This window comes from Thunnus thynnus, chromosome 18 (assembly GCF_963924715.1).
Source record: "Thunnus thynnus chromosome 18, fThuThy2.1, whole genome shotgun sequence".
Lineage (NCBI taxonomy): Eukaryota > Metazoa > Chordata > Actinopteri > Scombriformes > Scombridae > Thunnus > Thunnus thynnus.
This window is the reverse complement of record NC_089534.1, coordinates 4,505,242-4,528,557: the sequence shown is the minus strand read 5'-3', so window position 1 is coordinate 4,528,557 and position 23,316 is coordinate 4,505,242. Positions and strand designations below refer to the sequence as shown.

Here is a 23,316-nt window from a genome sequence, read left to right as displayed (position 1 = left end):
TGAGATTAGGACGGACGTGAGGTCACAGTGAACTCTGAACTTTGACCACTGAAATCTAATCAAGTCATCCTTAAGTCCAAGTGAACGTTTGTGCCAAATTTGAAGAAATTCTCTCAAGGTGTTCCTGAGATATTGCGTTCACGAGAGAATGAGACAGACGGACAACCTGAAAACATAATGCCTTCAGACACAGCTGTCACCGGGGCGGAGACAGAAAAAAGTTCTTGTACACAGAAGAAGTGTTCAGATCCTTTACCTCAGTAAAAGTACCAATACAACAAAGTAAAAATACAAGTAAAAGTCCTGCATGAAAAATCCTAATACAGTAAAAGTACATAAGTATTATGAGCTTGATGTAGTTAAAGTATTGCAGTAAAAGTACATAAGTATTATGAGATTGATGTAGTTAAAGTATTGCAGTAAAAGTACATAAGTATTATGAGATTGATGTAGTTAAAGTATTGCAGTAAAAGTACTGGTTTGGTCCCTCTGACTGATATATTATTATATATGACATCATTAGATTATTAATAGTGAAGCATCAGTGTTAGAGCAGCATGTTACTGTTGTAGCTGCTGGAGGTGGAGCTAGTTTACACTACTTTATATACAGTTAGCTAGTTTAGTCCAGTGGTTCCCAACCTAGGGGTCGGGGCCCCTCCAAAGGGTCAGCAGATAAATCTGAGGGGTCGTGAGATGATTAATGGGAGAGGAAAGAAGAAAAAACAAAGTTCTGATACACAAATCTGTTTTCAGTTTTTGGACTTTTTCTCTAATCTTTGATTTTTGCTGAAATATTGGATCATTTGAACATTTATTGAAATGAAAGCATGTGAGAAGTTTAGAGGGAAAAATCACTATTTGGTGGAGCTGTTAACAACTCATAGACATGTGAAATGTGACCCCGACTACACACTGCTTTTTGTAAGACATCAAAGGACAAAAAGGTTGGAAACCACTGGTTTCATCTTTAACAATGTGTTGTATTTTAAAAGCTTGTTATATTATCCATTGTGTCAAATCTTCATCTGAATTTTAATCGTACGTAGGATCAAAGAATCTCGGTGCACATTGTCCATCACTTGGTCTGACTTTATTAACATGACGTTTTGGCATTCAGACCTTCATCTGTATAAAACTGATGTTTGTTTGTATAAAACTCATGTTTTACTGTTGTTTACTTCTTGTCTTTAATGAGATGAGAATAAACAAGCCCTGCCACCAAACATGCATTGTGACAGTAAAAAAAACAGAATCCACAAAATATACTGATAAGATCTGATGATTTTGCAGTTTTTGGGAGAAAGTGAAGGTGGAAATAAAAACAAAAACAATCTTGTATAAGGACTCACCCTTTCCTACCATTTTCATACAGACAGGTTGGATAAAAATAAAATGTACAGTAAATGCTGAGACTTCTGGTACTAACAGCCCATAAAATGATCATTAACTGGCTTAAACCCTCCAACTCCGGAGCAACAGAAGGTTGAAAGAGGTAAATGATATGAAGAATATTACAGCTAGCTTACAACTCAAAGTGGATCCTTATAGAGAAAGATTGACCTCTGTGATAATATATTTACTACAATCAAACATATAAACAAGAACACAAACTGGATGTATATTTGAAATGAAATATATATACTGCATATTCAAGTCTATTAACATGGGTCTGACAATGAGTTTATTGTTTTTTATTTTTTAATTTCTTCTTCTTATTATTATTATTATTATATTTGATTTGTTGGAGCTGTGGACTCTCCAGGTATATTTTAATCATGCTGATCATCAGAATACACTTTGTTGCAGTGAATAAACACTAAAGCAGTTTTATCTGAAGTCTAATAGTAAAGAGAGAGAGAAGCTTCCTGTGTTTGACTTTTAGAAGTTTTCTGCTTTATCAATATATTCTAATGTCTCTCCAGGAGTTCACATTTTTTTTGACATGTCTCATGGCTTAAATTATTACAGTACAGCATGTTCAGCTGTGGGACAGAGCAGATATGATTACTCATATGTCCCTCTGGGATAAGGGAAATGTTTTCATTAGTTGACCCAGTGAGGATAAAATTACAGACTTACTTTAAGTTTTATATTTAACTATGTAAAATTTAGACATTTAGTCATTTAGCCTCACATTCAGTCTTGAAACATCTACCGGTGAGTTTTACTGCTCTCAACAAAAAGGTGTTAATAACTTCGATGTATATTCTTTGTACAGCTGTGTGTCAAATACAAATGTAGCGTTGTAGATTTGTACTTGTAGTGACATGTTGTAGTCTGCTTATTTCTCGTCCCTACACCAGAGCGACGAGTTGGATCCCTTCCAGGAGCTGCTGGACGAGCAGCGCTACCCGGCCGAGGTGACCATGCCCAGCCCCAAACACCACAAATACCCGCCCTGCAAGGAGAGCAAGAAGGAGCTCATCACGTAAGAAGCTCTACCCTGATTAACACAACGCTGTCACAGAACGTCTAAAGTACTTAATATAAGTATTTAACTTCCCTTCAAGGGAAACTGGCCTTGTAGCGGTCAATAAGACAGAAGACATGCTATACATAAATGCATAAAGTACATGCATACACATTTTTACATAATGTACTCAGTGTTTTCTTCAGGCAAATGTTGGGTTTTTTTTGTAAATTGTGAATATGAGACTTAGATTTGAGTTGTTTGCGATGTTCAGTTTGTGTCTCTTTACCTGCTGCAGGTTGTCGAGCTGCCAGCTGGCTGACAAGAACATGCGTGGGATGATGACGGCCAACTCACAAGAACTCAAGTGAGTCTACAAACTCAAATTACTTTGAGTTACAGTCTGAGTCCGAGCAGTTTTGAAATCAGTACAAATTGGACTTACAGCACCCGTCAGTTTGGACACTCTTCATTAAGTCTTCGTCAAATGTTTTTTCTTTATTTCTGTTGTTTCTCTACATTGTCGATTAATACTGAAGACGTCAAAACTATGAAATAACACAAATAGAGTTATGTGGTAAACAAAAAAAAGTATAAACAAAGCAAAATATGTTTTAAATTTTAGATTCCTCAAAGTAGCCACAACTGATGGTCTCAAACACATTAAGAAGGCAAGAAATCCAACCAATTAACATTTGACACACCTGTTCATTAAAAACCATCCAGGTGATGAACTCATCAAGGCAAACAGTGGCTACTTTGAGGAATGTTAAATATGAAACATATTTTGGTTTGTTAAACACTTTCTTTGTTAACTACATAATTCCCTAAATGTTACTTCATAGTTATGATGTCGTCAGTATTGTTCTACAATGTAGAAAACAGTAAAAATAAAGAAAAACCAGAGTCAAGACTGAGACAAAAACATGTAATATTCTTTATACTGTTGTCTTACTGTTGTTTATAGTGAGAATTATATGTGATACAACTTTAATCACTCATTTTCAATTTAAAAAAGTTGACTAAATATCGCATTATTTACTAAAATTGTAATTCCATCTGGGAAAAATCAAATATTCTTGCACAGTATCACAAACTAACTATCAAAGTTGGATATCTCTCTACACTTTTGTGCATAAAAGTACACAAGACATAATGGAGAATTAGCATCAGGTATACTTGTGAGTGTCGGTTCAGAACAAAATGCAAAACCAGACTCAGGTATTACAGCTCAGTCAGAGCACTAAAGTGAAATTCATACCAGTATTTATAACTCAACCAATCTTCCAAAACTACCAAACTAGCTACCAAAACATTATTAAACAGGAGATTTAAACATTACAAACTTATTCAACAAGTCCTCAAAAGTCCAAACTTTGTTCAAACCCACATGACATTACTTTTAAATTATACTTAAGATCCTAAAGTTTCCAAAGATGCCAAATATATCAGGCTGTATTTGGGGAAATAATACAAAAACACATTTCCAAATCAGTTTTTTTCACATTTCCTAAAAAGCAGCCATTGATTTCAGCTCATTCTGTATGTTATTTATTTATTTATTGTGTCCAGCCCAGTATAAGGCAACAAAACTACAGCTGCAGTGGTGAAACGTTTGCAAGACATTAACATAAGTTAACTTCTTCAATACAATATTACATTGCCAAAAAAAAACGTGTCTTCTGTCCCAAGCTTGACGAACAGGCATCAAGAGTATGACACTGTAACCTGTTTTGGACGATGAAGAATAAAATAATCGTACAAAATAAAGATGTCAGCTCACTAATGCAGGGACCTCCATACAAAATGTCTCAATTTAAGATCTTTGAAGTGAGAAATATCTGGTGATATTCAAAGCTGAATCATCTGACATTTATGTTTGACGTTTGGAGGTTCAGAGACTTGAAACGTGCTGCAGAGAGATAATCCGTCAAGAGTCTCAGTATCATTATTTGGTGACACAGTTATGAAGTTTTGAACTCCAGTGTTTAATCCGTGTGTTTGTCGTTCAGGTGTCCGACCCCCGGCTGTGACGGCTCAGGACACATCACCGGAAACTACGCCTCCCACAGGAGGTACGGTAGCCGCACCTCAGACTGCAACCGCCAACAAACACTCACAGTACTCAACTGTACTTATGCTTCATATGATGTATTTTCTGTCCTGCAGTCTGTCCGGTTGTCCACGAGCCAAGAAGAGCGGCATCAAAATCCTCCACAGCAAAGAGGACAAAGACGACCAGGAGCCAATCAAGTAATGTTTTTGCGATAATTTACAGCTTTGATACGGAGCCTGGGATGTGAAATGTCATAAATATGTACCTCAAATGAGTAAATTGTGCATAAAATATGTGTATTTCGTTCCCTCAAATTACTAATCTGACATAATTTGCATGAGACAGCTTTAGGGCTGCAACTAACAATTATTTTCATTATCAGTTAATCTGTTGATTGTTTTCTCAGTTAATCATTTTGTCTAAAAAATGTCAGAAATTAGTGAAATATGACCTTTTTTTGTCCAACCAACAGACCAAAACCCGATGATGTTCAGTTTATTATCATGTACAACAAAAAAAAGCACCAAATCCTCACATTTGAGAAGCTGAAACCAGGAAATGTTTGGCATTTTTGCTTAAAAAATTACTAAAATGATTATTTGATTATCAAAACAGTCGCTGATTAATTTTCTGTCGATCTACTAATCGATTAATTGAATAACTGCCCCATCGTTGCAGCTCTAGACAGCTTTTACCTCTATTACATCTAGTCTCAGTGTGTTTCACAGCCTAAACATGAAGTCTGTTATCTGTCAATCCAGTCAAGATCAAAATCAATATTAAACCTGTGGAAAAGTGCACATACACTCAGGATGGAGTAGATGTGTTTTTAAGACATAAAAAGTAGTCTATTGAACTTTTTTTTTGATGAACAGCCGCATCAAACACAAATTATTATTCGAAGCAGGGTATTTTCTTTTCAGTGTGTATGTTGAACTCATATCTGCCACATTACAGTGAAGACACTCTGTGGCGTTCTCGACAGATTCATCCATCTACTCTCTCTTAAAATGCTGCCTGTGTACGCTGACCTTTCAAACTTTAGGAAAGAATATTTTAGTGTGTGGTCCGTTCTCCACTTCACGTCCCGCTCCCAGCAGGCCCAGACCAGTAAAGGTTAGCACTAGTGAGTGTTTGACATTTTCCTTAAAGCAGAGCCGTAATGTTGAGCCAATACGACCTTGTGAATAATCTAAAGTTCATCCGGTGTCAGTCTGCAGCCAGCTGTTGCTGCCACCTCTGTTCCGTCCACCATCATCATTAACAGTGGAATCATAATTAAACTTAACCTGAGCTCGGCTGGGGAGCGCCACGCCGACGCTCGGCTCATTCTGATCAGCCCAGATGTACCTGATTTGACTGTTATCAGCCTATTGAATAGGTGCTATCATCACTCATCTGTCCCAAATATATGGGCTAGTAATGGCCTACTAAACCTACTAGTAGGTTCAGGAGGCTGTTATCACCCATTTATTTCAGTGAACCAGTGTTGGTGAAGCCAAGTAGGCGCAGAGGGCCTGTTATCAGGCGTGTAGTGTCAAGTGACTGTCAAATTTCTTACTGCAAAAACAAAAAAACAAAAAAAAGGCCGACATTCTTTTTATTCTGAGTGAAAAATGCAATATTTCAAGACAGTTTTGGTGAGAAATGTGCATTTTCTTTTCATAATGTTTGTTCAGTGATGATGTTTAGTTTGTCAGGTATAACAAAGATTTTTTCAGGTCTTTCTATCGTTGCTATGGTGGTTGCTATGGATGCCGCTATCGCTGAAACCACATAGCATACATTTGATGCTAGAAGACTGTAAATGTGGCAGATATACTCTAGCTATAACTCAAACTGAGTTGTGAAACTGAATCACTTATGTTGAAAGCACATTTGAAGGGGATCTTTTAATATCCAGTATAAACAGGAAGAATGATTACATCATGTTTTTGGCTACCTGTAAAAACAGACTAAGTGAAATCTTTGTGTTTGTTCGTCCTCTCAGGTGTCCGGTCCCGGGCTGTGACGGACAGGGTCATGTGACGGGGAAGTACGCCTCTCATCGCAGCGCATCAGGCTGCCCCCTGGCGGCCAAGAGGCAGAAGGACAGCTACGTCAACGGCTCGCAGTTTGTCTGGAAATCTGGCAAGACAGACGGCATGACCTGCCCGACCCCGGGCTGCGACGGCTCAGGACATGTCAGTGGGAGCTTCCTGACCCATCGGAGGTGAGTTCTCTGTTTCTTTTATCACATAAAAGTTTCCTGAGCTTCTTTTTTCAGCTCCACACAATTTAAAAAAAATTTAAGGAATTAATTACAGAAAAAAGTACTTATGAAAGGACCATTTGGGATAATCCATCAGTCAGCCTTTTTCAACGTGTGTGTTTTATTCCAGTCTCTCCGGTTGTCCCCGTGCCACCTCGGCCATGAAGAAGGCCAGGATGAGCGGCGTGGAGATGCTGACAATCAAGCAAAGGGCGAGCAAAGGTCAGAGAAAAAGAAACTTTGTTATTGGACCTGAAATGTCATTTCCATGACTTTCCCAAAATAATCACTGATTCACATATTTTAAGTAATGATGAGATGAAACGTTGAACTGAACTCACTGTTGCTTTGACGCTTGTATTTGTTCAAGAAAAGAAACGTTTTGTGAAACATGTTATTTGGTTTCAGGCATCGAAAATGATGAAGAAATAAAACAGCTGGATGAAGAAATCAAAGATCTGAACGAGTCCAACAACCAAGTGGAGTCAGACATGATAAAACTGAGGACACAAGTAAGATGGCTTCTGTGTGTTTACTGTAGTGTAGGTAAGGTATAATGCCTGACGAGGTGTCCGTTATCAGGAATTAATGGCCTCCTCCTCACAAAATTGTGAACCTATCATCCTCCTAGGGTAAGGGGTTAACGTAAGGGGTTAACGTTAGGGGTTAACGTTAGGGGTTAAGGGTTAGGGTTAAGGGTTAGGGTTCGGGTTAGGGGTTAGGGTTACGATTAGGGTTAGGGTTAGGGGTTAGGGTTAAGGGTTAGGGGTTAGGGTTAAAGGTTAGGGTTAAGGGTTAGGGTTCGGGTTAGGGGTTAGGGTTACGATTAGGGTTAGGATTAGGGTTAAGGGTTAGGGGTTAGGGTTAAGGGTTAGGGTTAAGGGTTAGGGTTAGGGTTAGGGGTTAGGATTAGGTTTAGGGGTTAGGGTTAAGGATTAGGGTTAGAATTAGGGTTAGGGGTTAGAGTTAGGGTTAGGGTTAGAATTAGGGTTAGAATTAGGTTTAGGGGTTAGGGTTAGGGTTAGAGGGTTAGGGTTAAGGGTTAGGGGTTAGAGTTAGGGTTAGAGTTAGGGTTAGGGTTAAGTCAGATCAAATATTTTCCTGTTGGGTGTGAAAACCAGGTTCAAGAAGACACAGATACATTTGCTCTCCACCTCACTTTTCAACAAAATCTTTGGGGTGTTTCCTTAAAACCTAACATAGCTAACAATGTATTTCCTTACCTGGTAGATAACCACCATGGAGACCAACCTGAAGTCCATCGAGGAGGAGAACAAGGTGATCGAGCAGCAGAACGACTCGCTGCTGCACGAGCTGGCGAACCTCAGCCAGTCGCTCATCAACAGCTTAGCCAACATCCAGCTTCCACACATGGTAAGAACGAAGTCAGCTGCAGATTCACTAAAACTAACCCGACGCGAATGGTTTGTCAAGTGTTCTGCTTCTAATAGAACTTATACAGCAAAAATATGACAAGCTTTGTACGTTGCATTTATTGGCAGCAAATAAATGTATTGTTTCCAAGAATTCTGTTATGTTTTATGTCAATATGAGAACTTAAAAGTAACAGACAATCATTAATCTTTGGTTTTATATTGGTAGAAAAATTGAGATCATTCCTGTAATAACTGGTCACTTCCGTCCCTTCAGGCTTTAAACTATTGAAAGGAAATTGGCTTGTTTTTTAGAGATTTGATTTTGTTTGAACTGAGTTAAACAGGCGTCTTGAATTAGATTATTTAATAAGAACAAGTGCAGTGAAATCAAAGTTTTGCTAGCACTCTCCCAGTTTGACCACTTTGGTAGAAATACTGGTTAGTTAATTTCTGTGATGGTAAAATTGAAGAGACAAAAACTTTATCTTTAATTTTAATTCATCTTGACATTGTATGTTTTATTAGTCTTATGGAAGTGTGAAAACTGCCAGTGAAGTTTGATCCAAAATAAGAAATTTCTATCGATAACTGTCATATCTTGAAACACGAGAATATTTTCTGATTTTTTTTTGCACTTAAATGAAAGAAAATATGATTTTTATAATGACTAAATAATGAACTAAATGATTTGTTTTGCTTTATTTTCATTTAATCTTATCTTTATTTTAGGGAGTTTGAAGCTTCTGTTGGATGTTTGTTTTATATTTAATGTGCTAAATTTGTTTCCTGCTTTATTTAAAAGTCTTTGTGGAACAGTAAAGATTTTGAACTGCTAACATCTGCTCACGATTTTAATCCAGGGAGGTGTTAAAGTCGTCTCCAGCCTTTTCTGTAACGACACTCAGATTTTTCCTCATCTGCTTCTTTTTGTTCGCCACCTTTTTATTTCCCAGCAGTCCATGCTGTGCTTCTTCTGTGCTTTTACAACACCTCACAGAGTTTCACGTTTAAAGAAACGGCCCGGTTGTTTTTTTTTTGTTTTTTTTTTTGGTTTCAGTTTGAGTGAAGTGTTCGTGGCCGTTTTGACGTCATTGTTGTCTCGGTGTAGAAAGAAGACTGGGGCTAATTGGATAATCTCTTTCTGAGCTGTATGAACCCGAGTTGTTTGATAACTGGACTCTGCTTCCTGTCCTGCAGGACTTCATATCACACTGCAAGAGAAATGTCCGTCCTAACAACAAATTTGATGTGATTTGATCTTTATCTCTCTCCTGAAACAAGCTTGAAATCCAGCTCACTTTCACTCATCTTGATTTTTTTAAACATATAGTTTCAGCTTGTTTTCAGATAATCGCTCAATTTTCCCTAAATGAGTTTTTGACAAACTCCAAACTGTAGGATTGGTAGAATTTTCCTGTTTTGTTTCCAGAAAACTGAATCAGAGGCTCTGTTCACACTGCAGGACTTTATTTTCACACCCAAATAATATCTGTGTTTCTTTTTGTGTAACTGTTCATATTTTACTGCAGGATTTAAGCTTTAGTAGAGTATAAAAAGACAAAAGAGGTCACATTCACTATTTGAGATGTCATATCATCTGTTATTCTTTCCATCATCTCTTTATTTCAAGTTGACAGTGATTAACACAGAGGAATTTCAGTTTGGATTTTGTTGTTCATTAGATTTAAAAAAAAAAAAGAACAATCAGAAATGAGAAACTGTCACCTGCAGTGTGAACTGAGCCAGAAGGGGGAAATGACTTGCTAAGGCGGACGTTGTGTGTTTTTTTCTCGGTGGAGCTTAGCCTTGTGACCGCCGCCGTTTGTCTAGCGGGCTAATAGACTTCTCTGTACACCCTCTCCTGTAGAGACCGCTGCCACAGAAAGAGGCCCCAGTAAAGCATAACTGCTGTTTGCAGATGCCTCCCAGAGTAAGAGATCCATTTATCCTTTATCCAATTATCCTTCTCTTCTGCACTGTCATCCTCCCCTCCTTTAACTCCTTTAGTCCACTGTAGCATCTGCACATCACAACTCTCCATTTATACGGCAGTGAACAAGAGTGTAACTTAGTCATTTTGATGACACTAACAGTAAAGAACCATCTGATGTGGTTTCGCATTTCTCCATTAATGGCAAAAAACAAAAAAATCCTGTTTAAGAAGCTAAAATGTCTTGTTGCAGAGTGTCAGGAATTGACCTTTTTACCAGCAATGAAATGCTGAAATGATAATTAGTCGGAAACACACATGCATTATACATTAACTGAAATAATTTAACATTAGACTTGGACCTTTGATACAAATGAGATTCACATGATGAACAATAAGAGGAATTTGTTAAGCATTCAACAGGAAATATGAAGTTATAACTCAAGTCACAGTTGCAGTCATGTTAATAGTAATTTTAGATCAATAAACCTGGAGGAGGAGCTGCTCTGGAATCAGAAATAATCTGAATTGTTAAATTAAACTGTAGTTGGTGATGCTGACCACAGTGCAAATGGGTACAAGTGAGGTAACATGCAAACTTAAGCAGCAAAGTTTGCAAAGCAAAAAGATTTAAATACTCAGGACAAAATTATATGCATCTTTTGTGCAATTAAGTGTGTGTAATATGCTGGACAGTAAAGTAAAATAATTAGAATTCTGATAAAATAAAGAAATACAAGCAAAGTATTATTTCATGAAATGAAAGACAGCAGAGAGAAAAATAATGCAAATATAAGAAAAACAACATTTTCTCTTATAGCAGATACAAAATCCTTTTACTCAAAATAAAACTGATCGTTCTGATTGATGCAAATGATTGGACATCATTTAAATGTGTACATTCTCAGTGGAAACTGATGAAATGTTTGCAGATGAAAGTCAATAGAGAAAGCCAAACTCTTATCGCCAGGCAAGAAGTCGATAGTGGACAAATCCTTTTTTTATGTCTGATGGCAAGATTTTTGAAATTCTTGCATCCCTCAGTATTTACAATTTATTATTTATTTGCACATTTAAAAAACTACACTTTAAATAAAAGATTTAAAGATTTGATATGTACACAAAGACATTTGCATTTATAAAAACACACTTTTATCTACATATACTCAGCTATACATGAAAGTAAAACATTGCTTTAACAGGAGAGGTAGGAAGCTAAAATCTTATACAAAGACCTCTCCTAAAAATGCAAGACAAGATAAACAGAATTACATGAAATAAAAAGTTTGGTTAAGTTTAGGCTAAGATCATAATTGCAGTTGACGTAATTGTGAAATGCACAATCGTCCAATATGGGTATAAATCCAACGAATAAGAAAGCACATACAGCCTAAAGAGAAAGGGGCCTAAAATTGAGCCTTGAGGGACACCACATGTAAAACCTGAACAACTTTAAACCCGTTTTAAAAACACAAATGCTGTTGTGAGTCGCCCACTTAGGTTTAACTATTCCTGAAGCCAAAGCTGCTCCATCTCTGAGAAATATTTCAACAACCAAAACTCCCAGTCGACTTTGCTAAGTTGAGCTAACAGTTGTCTCGTTCATCTGCCCATTAACCTCCCATTAGTTTTTAACATCCTGATTTTGTCTTCATATGCTAAACATTAACCTTCCATCTACCCATCAGCTAACCATCCCTCTCCTGATTTTTGCATGGTTTGGAGTTGCATTGCGTAGACGTTCACAGGCTGAGGTATAAGATACTGAATATAATATTAAAAATATATTTAAAAAGGAGCATTTTTGTGTAACCGAGCCATGTTTTCCTGATGGTGTTCCCTTCCTCCCCCCCGCTGCCCTCCTGTTTTCCAAACCTTTCCCACAATGTCTTACAGATCTGTCTATACAAACACTTAATGTACCTGATTGTTTGTTTCTTCATGGGTTTCTTTCCCCTCACAGGAGCCAATGAATGAACAGAACTTTGACACATATGTGAGTACATTGACAGACATGTACACCCACCAGGACCAGTACCAGAGCCCGGAGAACAAGGCGCTGTTGGAGAACATCAAACAGGCTGTTCAGGGCATCCAGGTCTAGCCCTGACCGAGGCCAAAATAACAAATGCAAAGCAAAAACAACAACAACAACTAAAAAAAAAAAGTCAAATAGAGGGGAATGGGTTGTTTTTTGCTGCTGTAATCTACCATACTTCTTTTATTTCTTCTGCTGTAATGCTCTCAACTCCATGGGTATCTCTTTTTTTATTATTTTGATTGTTGTTGCCTTGCTTTGAAAAACAAATTACCAATGTTTTAAACGAACATTCACGTTTTGTACATTTTCATATGACCTAATATAATGTGATGTACTGTTTATAGCTGCTAATGTATGCACATTCTAGTGTATATGTATGTATTTATTTATTGTAAGCTTGAATCATTTCTTATTTTAATGCGATTTACATGCATCGAATATAACTGGGCGTCACGGGTTTAACAGGGAGCAGAGTGGCGTGGGGAACGTGAAGAGCAATCATTTTTGGGAAGGCGTTTCTCACGAGCTGTAAAGCTGGAGGTTGTTAAATGGATGTAAATTCATTGATTTTTTTGTAATGTTTGAAAGTGGAACGTGTGGACACTAATGTTATTGTAAATCTTTAGCTAAAAATTATGAGAAGAACCAATGCTACAAACAAGAAGATCTCAAACATCATGACACGGAAACTTACTGGTGCAAATCCCATCATCCCCCTACGGAGTTGTTTGGTTTTAAACTGTCCTGTTCTTTCGCTGTTCTTTGTTCACGCAAAGAGAAAAAAGCGGGAAAGACCAATGGCTACAGAAAATGTAGGAGACAATCTGCCATTCTGAATTAATTTTAAATCATCAACCTTGACTAGCTAATAGGGACAGCGTGTCAGCAATATTGGTATGATAATATTAAACCGTTTGTTTAGATATGCGATGCAATCTATATTAAAAACAAGTTTGGGTATATGCAATTTCTTATGAATAAAACTAGCAAAGAGCTGATAGATCTTTTTACTAAATGTATTGCGTTTTGTATAAACCTTTTACTACAATCATGTTTTAGGAATCTGACGCGGGTGAAAGGACTTTGGTTCTGTCATGTTTGACTTTGCACAGGGACACCTTTGTTTCCATGTTTTGATGTTTTTATTGTCGATTAAGAGGCGCTTGGCAGGCGAAAAAAGATTTGTAGATATGATTTTTCTTTCTAAAGGCTGACGGCTCCGCTGGACTTACAGGGTCAAACGTCCCCATCTGTCATTGTGTATATTGCACTCGTTCTGTAGAAAACGTCTTTCCAGTCATGCATTTAATTGTCTGAGCCACAATGGGACATGATGCCAGATGACATGATGACCAAGCAGCGCTTTTTTTTTTTTTTTTTTTTAAATTATCTTTGATTGTTATTGAAAAGATGAATGAAAACTAGAGCCAGCAGTTGTAAAGCGATGTCTGTGCACTGAATTTACTGACTGAGTATTTGATCTGAATCAGCCTTACGATGACATTCAGTCTGAAATCACAGTACTGGTGGAGTATGTTTTCTGAACACCGTCGATCATGCATGCACTTTATTGGAGTATGTCAAAGTATTATCACGTGGTAAATGAAGCAAAAACTGTACAGCGAGTTTGTGGAAACTGTGACTTCGACAAGACTTTGTGCTGGTGATTCCTGTTTGAAAGCGACCTGGAGCAAATCTCACTGAGTTGATTTGTTATTTAAAGGAAAACTCCCCCGCTGGTCCCCTCACATCATCAACCTCCTCCAACTCCAACATTTAGTAAACCAGAATGCATTGTTGCGTTGAGATAAAATTTTGTCAAAAAGTGGAACGTTTACCTGTTTTTTTTGTTTTGTTTTGTTTTTTGAAATTGGATCCAGGCTTTTTTTTCCAGAAATGGAACCAACAAATATTGCCATTATGGATTCATCTGTCAGTTATTTTCTTGATTAATTGTTTTTTTTTTTTTATAAAATGTTAGAGAATAGTAAAGAATGACCATTTTAATTCACCGGAGTCAAAGGTGATGCCTTCTGATATTCAGTTTTCTATCATATATGACAAAGTAAAGCATTAAATCCTCACATTTGATGTAGTAAAACTAGCAAATTTTTGGCATTTTTGCCCTAAATATTGACTAAAATGCTTTACTAACAACCTAGAGTTACGGGGGAGGTGTTAATAACGTAAAATTTGTATTTATTTTCTGGATAGACAGTGTTAGGAGCACTTCAAGATTTGGTTTGACATGAAACTCTCTTGGTTGAATTATTGGCTCTAGGCTCTTTGGTAAAAAGCTTGTGGACATAAAAACTGAAGCGGAGACATCAACTATGGTTCACAAGTTGCATTTTAGGAGGACGCATCCAATTACTATGCTTCAAATTTAATTACCCATTTTGAAAAACCGCAGCTTAAATTGATTCATGTACAGATTCTGGGTCAATGCTGGATGAGTTTGGCATCTATGACACTGTGCTGTGATCCTATCTGGCTTAATCTCCATAGCAACAAACGCCTAGGCTCATGGTTATCATAGGATTTAGAGCCCTTCAACAAACTTATGTAAAAAAACCTGATAAAACATGCACTTATATTACCATTACATTGTCCAAGAGCCTCCTGTGATTCTCCTGTGAGGATATGATAAGAAGAAAAAATTGAAATGTGAGTTTACGGTGAGAATTCAAGAGCTAAAATTCATCAGTCTGGTCAGGTGTCGGACCTCAACCTGCCTCTTCTATTTCTAGTTCAGGTTTTGATTTCCTGCATTTTTCAGAATGTATTTCAATAGCCTGCAAAGAAATTGACCAAAATATTGTTACTTGTAGTGAAATAATACACGTGATGGGTATAAATCCTGTTTATTAGCCGAATAATCTGTAAACAAAGTGGTGCGTCTTTCCTCTACTTAAAACTCAAACTTCTGCCTGTGTTGCTTTCTGCTCTATTGCTCTAAATCTGACTTGTCTTTTCAGGAACAGTTTCTCCATTTCTCTGGATAATTCACTGCAAACAAATAGAGGGTCGTTCCAGTGAAAACTGTCCAGACTATCCAGAGAAAATGAGACATGCTTGCTGGAAAAAAGTTGCTATTAAATTATTTTATGTAGTTTTTCAGTGCTGTGAGCACCACAAACTAAACTGCATTTACCTACATTGTATTGGAGCGGAGGCAGAAATCTCAAAGTAGATATCTTGCATGACTAGATACAACTAGGTATGAGTGGAAAATATGAAAATTATGAACCTACCCTTTAAAAAGATAACCAGTATGTCCAGTAGCAAATGTTATAGATGCATTATACTTAATCTTGTCCACATTTCCCAAAAATATGCCTAAGAAGGTATGAAAACATGCCAGCTTGGGTTTGAATTGCCCCTTTTCTCTCAGTGTACTCATCCCATAGCGCCAATAAAGTGTTGGAACAAGCAGATCAAGTAAATATATGGATAATATGAGACATTGTGGAAATGATTTGACTTTCATGTTGAAAATCTAAAACCTAAACCAAATCGTTACCATTTCATTGATGATTCTGAAGGTCTGACGGACAAAAACCTGCAGTTTGATCTTTTTAGACAAACTAAACATTTCTCCACTATGAGTCCGGTTTTCCACATGCAGGAGGAAACTGCTAACAGGGGGAGTTTTCCTTTAAACATGTTTCTTCTTTGGACTTTTACTGCAAAGCCTCATTCTCCGACATCTCTTCCCAAAGCTTTGTGTCTGCAGCTTCCTGCCAGTAAACTACTGCATTAGATAGACTGACAGCTTGTACTTTTTTTATTTAGTCAGTTATTCTTACTGATACAAAGGAAATGGGAGTTAAAGCACAATTCTGCCACTTAAAGACAGTCAATAGACTAGATATTGTAATATCAGATGTAAAAGCTAAACTGTAACTATTTACATAGAGAATCTCAACACTAACATGTGACATGCTAGAATGCAAAAGAAATCCATATGAATATTTGTGAAATCATAATGAAAATATTTCTTTTGAGCAGTGCATTGATAAGGGTTTTTATACATTGTTCATTTTCTCTCCTTTAACCCTTTTTCTATGTTACTTGCAAACTTTCAACAACAGTTTTCTTACCACATGGCATGGGTTTTGTTGATATTTTTGCTGTATGTTTAAGGTCACGAGTTGCTACGTGATATTTTAATTTGACTTGTGAAGTTTGTACAATTTTTATCATGCTGGTGTTGGCATCTCTTGCTCTGAATAAATCTTGTGTTGCAACACTGATTACGACCCTTTCTTGTTTTAAATTGATGGCTAATCATCAGGAAAGTTAATAATGTACAGCAAGTAGAGAATATATTCTATTTAATGGACTATATCAGTGTTTTACTGTGCCATGTTTTTAGCTTTGACATAAATATGCTTCACATTGTTAGGTAATGCTTTATTTTACAGGTCCTTAAATTTCATACTAATTTCCTGGAAATTTTCGGAGTAATTTGCAGGTATTAAACGGTCAAACGGAATTGATACTTACCAACTCAACGAACTTAATACTTTTTTTCATTTTTTTCTTGTAATTTGTACCAAATTGCATCACCTTCTCTGTAAAATGTCCTAAAAATTAACTGTTAAATACCTGCAAATTACTCAAAACATTTTCCAGGAAATCAGGGGATCTGTAACATAAACCAAAAAATACTTGTGAAACTTAAAACCTGACACAGATAGATCACAGTGAAAAGGACAAAGGACCAAAAATCAGATGTCACCATACTTTTGACCAAATAATTGAATTATATTTTAGGTCTGACTGTCAGCATCAGTCAGGAAAAATTTAAACATAAGACATTTAATGTTGGGTAGATTTTTTACATGTTACTTGAAACATGGGTGTGGAATCTGACCATCGGCCAAAATATTATTATTATTATTATTATTTTGCCATAATGTAATTATGATGAAATGTTTGCAGCATGTTTACTCTTTTTTTTTGCTTCATATCTGTTAAGCATATTTTATTTCACACTTTGTCTCATTTTAACGTTGGGTAGGGGTAGTAGGGGTTACATTTACATGTATGAATAGTTACATTTATATAATAACGGTGGTCAGATTAGTTTTTATTATAAAAACAGAAAACATTTGGTTTTTGGTTATCTATAAAACAGACTGTAAACTGTAGAGGGCGCCAAATTGGCGCCAATACATCCATGCAAAGAGCCCTCTGCTAGCTTGATTTTTTTACCACCCGCATCCCGTGAAGACCCGCCCTACTCTGCTTCTGATTGGCTAGATCTCATTGCCTTCGTTGGTTAGATTGGTTAGATTCAGAGTGAGAGCCAATCAGAGGCAGGTTAGGGGCGGGTCTTCGCAGAATGCGGTAGTTTCCCTCCATTGTTATATATCCGGGTCAGTTACACCCCTTTCCGGTGTGAAAACAACGTGAAACGCGACATAAACAAACAGGACAGTCGTGTCGTGTGTAGTTAGCTGTTGTCTCTGACTCCAGACGGTTGTTAACGCAGCTCGGATGCACCGTTAGCCCCGGTCGGTTCGCTTTGGGCGGAGGAGTGACGGTTAGCATGGTGAAGTGTGTTGTCTCCGGGTGTCCCAACCGTTTACTGAACGTTAACCGGGGGATCTTACACCGCCCACCGAAGAGGTTCTTCAACTTCCCCAAAGACCCCGCGCGAGTCAAGGTACGAAAAACATCAACCTAACCGTGAAGAATATACTGTTTTATCGGTATTTGTATATCAGGAGCTTCATCTTTTAACATTACCTTAATTTATCCCTGTTTCTACCATCTGTTTAAGAGACCCTAACTTACTGTTATTGATAACTTATGTGTTAGCCCATTCAGTTATTGATAACACGGATTTGTTTATTTTTCAGAGCTATAATATTGCATTGTACTGTATGCGTTGTATTGATTTTTTTAAAAAAATTCCGAACATGTAACAAATAATAAGAAAACAAAACAAGAATAACCAATAAAATGAACAGTAAACATATACAGCAAATTCTCAATAAGCAACATAAATAAATATAACATGTTCAAATGATGAAGAAATATTTACTTATATGGTCCTTCTCTATAACTGAAATAAAGAGCTTAATGTTTACCATATATACACATAAATAAATACCATAATGTTTGTAATATTTAACTTAAATATTGACCTTAGTGTTAATCAAATATAAATTCAATAATTACTTTATTGTTTATCCTATTTACACATTAATAATCATGGTATGGGTGCCCATCCAGCAGCAACACTCCATTGTATGTATTCCAAAATATTTTGGATTGATATTCAAAACTTTCTGTGTAGAAAAACTGGTCAAATGATCATGCTATATGATAGTGATATTTTACTTTATTTTGAAAATAATTCAGTGGACATGAATGTTAACTTTTTAATCCAACTATTTATAATGTTTGGTAAATTCCGTATAGTATATAAAATGAAGAAGACCAATAGAAAACCAAACTTTACCTTATTTCCAACTGATATTGAGCTCTGTTACAATTCTCTAGTCAAACCAGTCAGACCAGTAAAAATCGTCACTTTGTACAGGTATGGCTGGCAGCACTGAGGGAGACGGACAAGCAAGACTCGACAGAGCAGCACATAATCTGCGAGGACCACTTCCTGCCTGACGACATCGCCACCAACGGGGTCACCAGTGATGCCATTCCCATCATGCCCCCTTACCTGGACGGGCCACTGGGCATGATCAGCCCCTGGGGAGCCGAGTCGTCTGAGGAAGAAGATCAGTGGGCCGGTGGCGGCGGTGAGGAAGAGGAAGATGAAGGTGGAGATGAAGCTCCTGCTAATGTGGAGCCTCCTGCACCAGAACCACCGGCACCGGATCCACCACAGCGGGTCAGGACTGAGTCTGCTGTGTGTCTTATTCATATATTCCAGGAACTTTTTTGTCCTGATTCAGCTCATTCACTTCATATTGATCAGTGTCTATTATTATATATTATGAAACATATGTGATGGTGTCAAACATTTCTATTATTATTATTTATTATAGTCCTGCTGCTGCCTTCAATAGCAGTTTCATTTTTTTTAAAATGAAAATACCTTCAGATTGTACGACAACAACTCAACAATCGTTATAAGTTTATTGACATGATGGGTTTAATCAAGTCTTGATCGCACTCCGTGTCAGACTATACGATGAATGTCGTGGTGATTAATGTATACAAGAATGGAGGCATGTCATCAGCTTGTATCTGTTGGAAGGTTTTCTCCTTTGCCACAAACTTCTTTTTGTTTTTGTTTGTGTTTTTTCCCATAAACTTTATCTATAACGGTACTTCTGAAATGTCGTGCCGGGCAGTGTATTCTGTATTTTGTTAAGTTTGAATGTGGTGATAGTTCTGCTTACTGTGATATTTGTCCACAGTAATACTTGAACATGCCTGGTGATGACTAACAGGGATTAACAAGAGAGAGTAAAGAGAGTATCTAGTAAAAATAATAATCCTCTATGTGACAAATAGTTAAAGTAAGAAAACACCAGTTAACTTCACCAACCCCAAAAGTTTATGTTCAAATGCTACGAAAGCCGACGATGTTCAGTGTGTAACATGTTTGACCTGTTTTGTATTAATTCAGAATTTCATCTCTTAAATTGTGTCAGATAATCAGACTCTTTAATGTAACCGGAGCAGCTTTAACTCGCTCTGTTTTCACTTTCTGATTCTCAGGATCCAGGTTTGAAGAGACCTTCAGGAGCGAAGACGACCAGGTAAATAAAATCCTCTCTGCTTCCTTTTATTACATGTGAGCATCTTTCTAGTTATGTTTAATTCCTGCACTCACTTTTTTATTAGTTAAAGTTTCATTTTGATTTTATTTATATATTTTCCTTCAGTGATTTCCATTTGGGAGCAGGCGTTACGGTGGGACACTGAAGTGGTTCTTGCACATTTTGGCATAAAGTGTTTAATATTTTTTTGGTCTCTTTTCTTTCCAGTGCTGGCCTCCATCAGAAGAAAGAGATCCAGACTAAGAGAGTTTCCAGACAGGGTGAGTGTTGCTGTCATTTAACTGAATTTTTTTTTTTTTTCACTGGAAAAACTGGTTTGTATTAAAAAAGATCTGGTTTTGGAAGCTGAACTGCTTTTGACAGAATTTTATATTAAAGTGCAGAGAATTGTCACAAACTGTTAGATTTACTCTTGGCAGGTTAAAGCCAAAACTCCCTGCAGTATTTAAAACTCATGTTTAGTTTTGTGGGCACATTTGTAATGAACCTTTACTGTTAGCAATAACTTTCATGACAAATACATTCTGTACAAATATTGTACTCCTTAAAAAAAAACCTTGGACATAGACGAAGCTTTTTAAAGGCTTATAAGGACGGAGATGTGATCCTGGTTCTTACTCTGCTTGTTGTTCTGTGTTCAGACGTGTCTCTGGGGCTGCTGACGCGGCGTTTCCTGGAGCTGTTGCTGGCGGCTCCGGACGGCTCGCTGGACCTCAGGCACGTAGCCACGAGCCTGCAGACCCGCAAGCGGCGAGTCTATGACATCACCAACGTCCTCACTGGCATCAGCCTTATCGAGAAGCAGTCGGCCAGCAGGATCAAGTGGACGTGAGTCAACAGATCTTTATTATTCACCCTGCATGTTTACATCCAGGTAAAACCAATTAACTACAAATCACATATTTTACATGAGACCAGACCAATAATGGATTTCTAAGCTTGATAGTAAAAAAATATGTTTCATATGAACACATATCTTTGACTTCTCTGTACTATAATTGTTTATTTTTTCATATACACCAGTACTATATTAAGTACAGTAGGGCTGCAAAGATCAGTTGTAATCAGGTGACCAAAGGTTAAAAGCCCATAAAACTACTATTTCCAAGTTCAAGAACGAACTTTAACTGTCCAGTAAAAAGTCTGTGCTGCCTGTAAGTGTTGCACTACAAGTGTTGCTGTCGTCCGTCCAGAGGAAAGAGTCCGATCTCCAGCTTTCTGTGGAAGAACCAGCAGAGGTTCCAGAAAGAGCTGGAGAACCTGAAGCTGGTGGAGGACACGCTGGACGGCCTCATCAAAAGCTGCGCCCAGCAACTCTTCGACATGACCGACGACACGGAAAACTCAGAATATCCTTTCACATCAGACATCAGAGGTCACCGGCAATAACTGCAGTTATACATGTTTAACAAAGTTTGGGAGCGAATAAAACAGTAGCTTTAAATGTGGATAAAAGAAATTAGCAGGTTTTCTTTAACCTTTCCTGCACGTCGGCTTATGTGACCTACGAGGACATCAGTCGGCTCAGAGCCTTCCAGGAACAGACGCTGATCGTCGTCAAAGCTCCAGAGGAAACTAAACTGGAGGTTCCTGCACCTAAAGAGGTAAAAACACACACACACACACACACACACTCAGAGGTAACACACACAGCCAGGATTAAATACTGCTGAAGCCTAAATTTGCCCAACATGTATTTTAGATATAATTTATTTGTTTTAATCACCTTAAATTTAAGATGTATCTCATTTGTAAAGATAAACAGAAATTTCTTGTTACTTTACTAGAATATGTGTTATCAGACAAATCTTCACACTTCAATATATTCTTGTTCAAAATAGTTCTTGAAATCAAGAATTTCAGTAAAATATTCTTGTGTACAATCAGATTTATTTATACAATTTTTATTATTTTGTAACGTGACTTTAAATTTCACACCGGTGATGTAAAATCGTCTGAGGTCGTGTAGATTTTCTCCTGCAGCTGATACATTCTGACTCATGGTGTGTGTGGGTGGTTGTGTGTGTGTGTTGATGCAGGACAGCATCCAGGTCCATCTGAAGGGGGGGAGGGGTCCCATCATGGTGCTGACCTCTGATACGGGGTCAGGAGACGTCGTGACTGGAGAGAAGAGCGGCTGCTTCTTAATGCTGGAGGAAAGCCGGATAAAGACGGCCGTGCTGCACACAGGTAACACGTTTATAGACAGAAGCAGACTAATTATTTAACCTTATATACTTTATATATGGCAGCATATAATTTATGTTTTATCTGGGAAAAGTTTCTTCTTTCAGTGAGATATTATTTGTGTAAAAGTTGAGGAATTTTGCCGTATTGGCCCAAATATAAGATGGCCTCCACTTTTCCAACACCTGATTTTGAAAAAAGGCTTTTCAAAATAAAACACACTTTCACATTTTTCACTTTTCCAAATATAATTTCCTAGATAAAATATCTTACAACATATAAAATATCATATATCAATTTGTATTTGTGCCAATATGATAATAATAGAAAAAATGTATATTATAACCTGAAAAATGTCTTGTTACAATGTAAAAAAGATCTCATTAAAACAAGAATGTCTTAAGCAAATTTTGTTTTTGTCACATAACAAACATTTTTGGATAAGTACTGAGTGCAGAAACCAATATATATGTGTGATTAGCTAAAATTGGCTAAAATAATATTGTCCCTGCTGATGTGAGGCTCTGGTTTTTGTTTTTATTGTTTCATTTCATCGTTATTTTCTCGTTGCAGAGTCCTCGAGTCCACAGAGCACCGTGCAGAGCGCATAGCCACCAGCTGACCACCGGGAGGCGCCAGTTGTCCTCAGGGTTCAGACGCAAACCTGGAAGAGTTACAGAGGCCCGAACAGATTGTTTCCAGGTATCAAGAGGACTGAAAGTTGCACAAAGCGTCTGGTTCAGGCTGGAACGTTAAAGATCTCAACTGACTGCAAGCTCATACATGCCACTTGTTTAAAATAAATAAACATCAGCTGATATCTGTTTAAATCAGCTGAAACACACATGTTGGGCAATATAACAGAGTTTTGATAAGGATGGACCATTTTAAGTTCTTTTTTTATATATATATATGTATATTAAACTCCTGGATGTGTTAGTCCTGTTCAGAGGAGTCCTCTTGTTCTGCTGAGCTCTCAGGAGAAGAAATGTAAATGATGAAGGTGAGGAAGGACGTTTGTAGCTTTATTTTTGTATGAGAGATGACAGAAAGGAGTGAATGAGCTCATTTATAGATGCAATACACAGCTGTGCCTCTGTACTGTAGAGAGGTGCAGTGTTTCTACATTATCATCACGTGCTGACTTACATGTGCTGCATCATATTTTACTTCTTTTTTTTTTTTTTCCTGTTTTTTACTTTGTTTTTGGATATATAAATGTTTTCATCTTGGTTTGAAATTTCTAATGAAAAAAACACACCTCAAAGATGCTGTAATCAATAAAAAAGCTCATATTAAA

General features: G+C 37.2%; 2 protein-coding genes across 3 annotated transcripts in view; both read left to right on the top strand.

The window, feature by feature from the left end:
* Positions 1-16,322, top strand: part of myt1la (myelin transcription factor 1-like, a) — a 77,172-nt gene extending 60,850 nt beyond the window's left edge. Inside the window, exons 15-24 of the mRNA XM_067572337.1 lie at positions 2,306-2,430; positions 2,711-2,779; positions 4,425-4,487; positions 4,582-4,665; positions 6,459-6,680; positions 6,850-6,941; positions 7,128-7,231; positions 7,950-8,093; positions 9,963-10,025; positions 11,989-16,322. Coding sequence (XP_067428438.1) covers positions 2,306-2,430; positions 2,711-2,779; positions 4,425-4,487; positions 4,582-4,665; positions 6,459-6,680; positions 6,850-6,941; positions 7,128-7,231; positions 7,950-8,093; positions 9,963-10,025; positions 11,989-12,129 — 1,107 coding nt within the window. The 3' untranslated portion in view covers positions 12,130-16,322. The remainder of the gene's footprint in view (positions 1-2,305; positions 2,431-2,710; positions 2,780-4,424; positions 4,488-4,581; positions 4,666-6,458; positions 6,681-6,849; positions 6,942-7,127; positions 7,232-7,949; positions 8,094-9,962; positions 10,026-11,988) is intronic.
* A 1,107-nt stretch (positions 16,323-17,429) lies between these two features.
* e2f6 (E2F transcription factor 6) lies at positions 17,430-23,316 on the top strand. Of its 2 annotated transcripts, none has more exons than XM_067572523.1 (9): positions 17,430-17,740; positions 18,623-18,949; positions 19,768-19,808; positions 20,037-20,089; positions 20,471-20,657; positions 21,023-21,178; positions 21,319-21,433; positions 21,869-22,019; positions 22,590-23,316. In XM_067572523.1, the coding sequence occupies exons 1-9, from the start codon at positions 17,624-17,626 to the stop codon at positions 22,625-22,627; spliced, it is 1,185 nt and encodes a 394-aa protein (XP_067428624.1). In that variant the 5' UTR covers positions 17,430-17,623; the 3' UTR covers positions 22,628-23,316. The 2 variants fall into 2 exon arrangements, with proteins under 2 accessions (XP_067428624.1, XP_067428625.1); XM_067572524.1 differs by having other exon boundaries at positions 17,432-17,740; positions 18,623-18,931.

Excerpts from the sequence above, each read along its gene's own strand:
- e2f6 (XM_067572523.1), top strand. The coding sequence starts at position 17,624 with ATGGTGAAGTGTGTTGTCTCCGGGTGTCCCAACCGTTTACTGAACGTT. Across the intron at positions 18,950-19,767 it reads GGGTCAGGACTGAGTCTGCT|GATCCAGGTTTGAAGAGACC; the intron begins GTGTGTCTTATT and ends TCTGATTCTCAG. Across the intron at positions 21,179-21,318 it reads GACGACACGGAAAACTCAGA|GTCGGCTTATGTGACCTACG; the intron begins ATATCCTTTCAC and ends CCTTTCCTGCAC.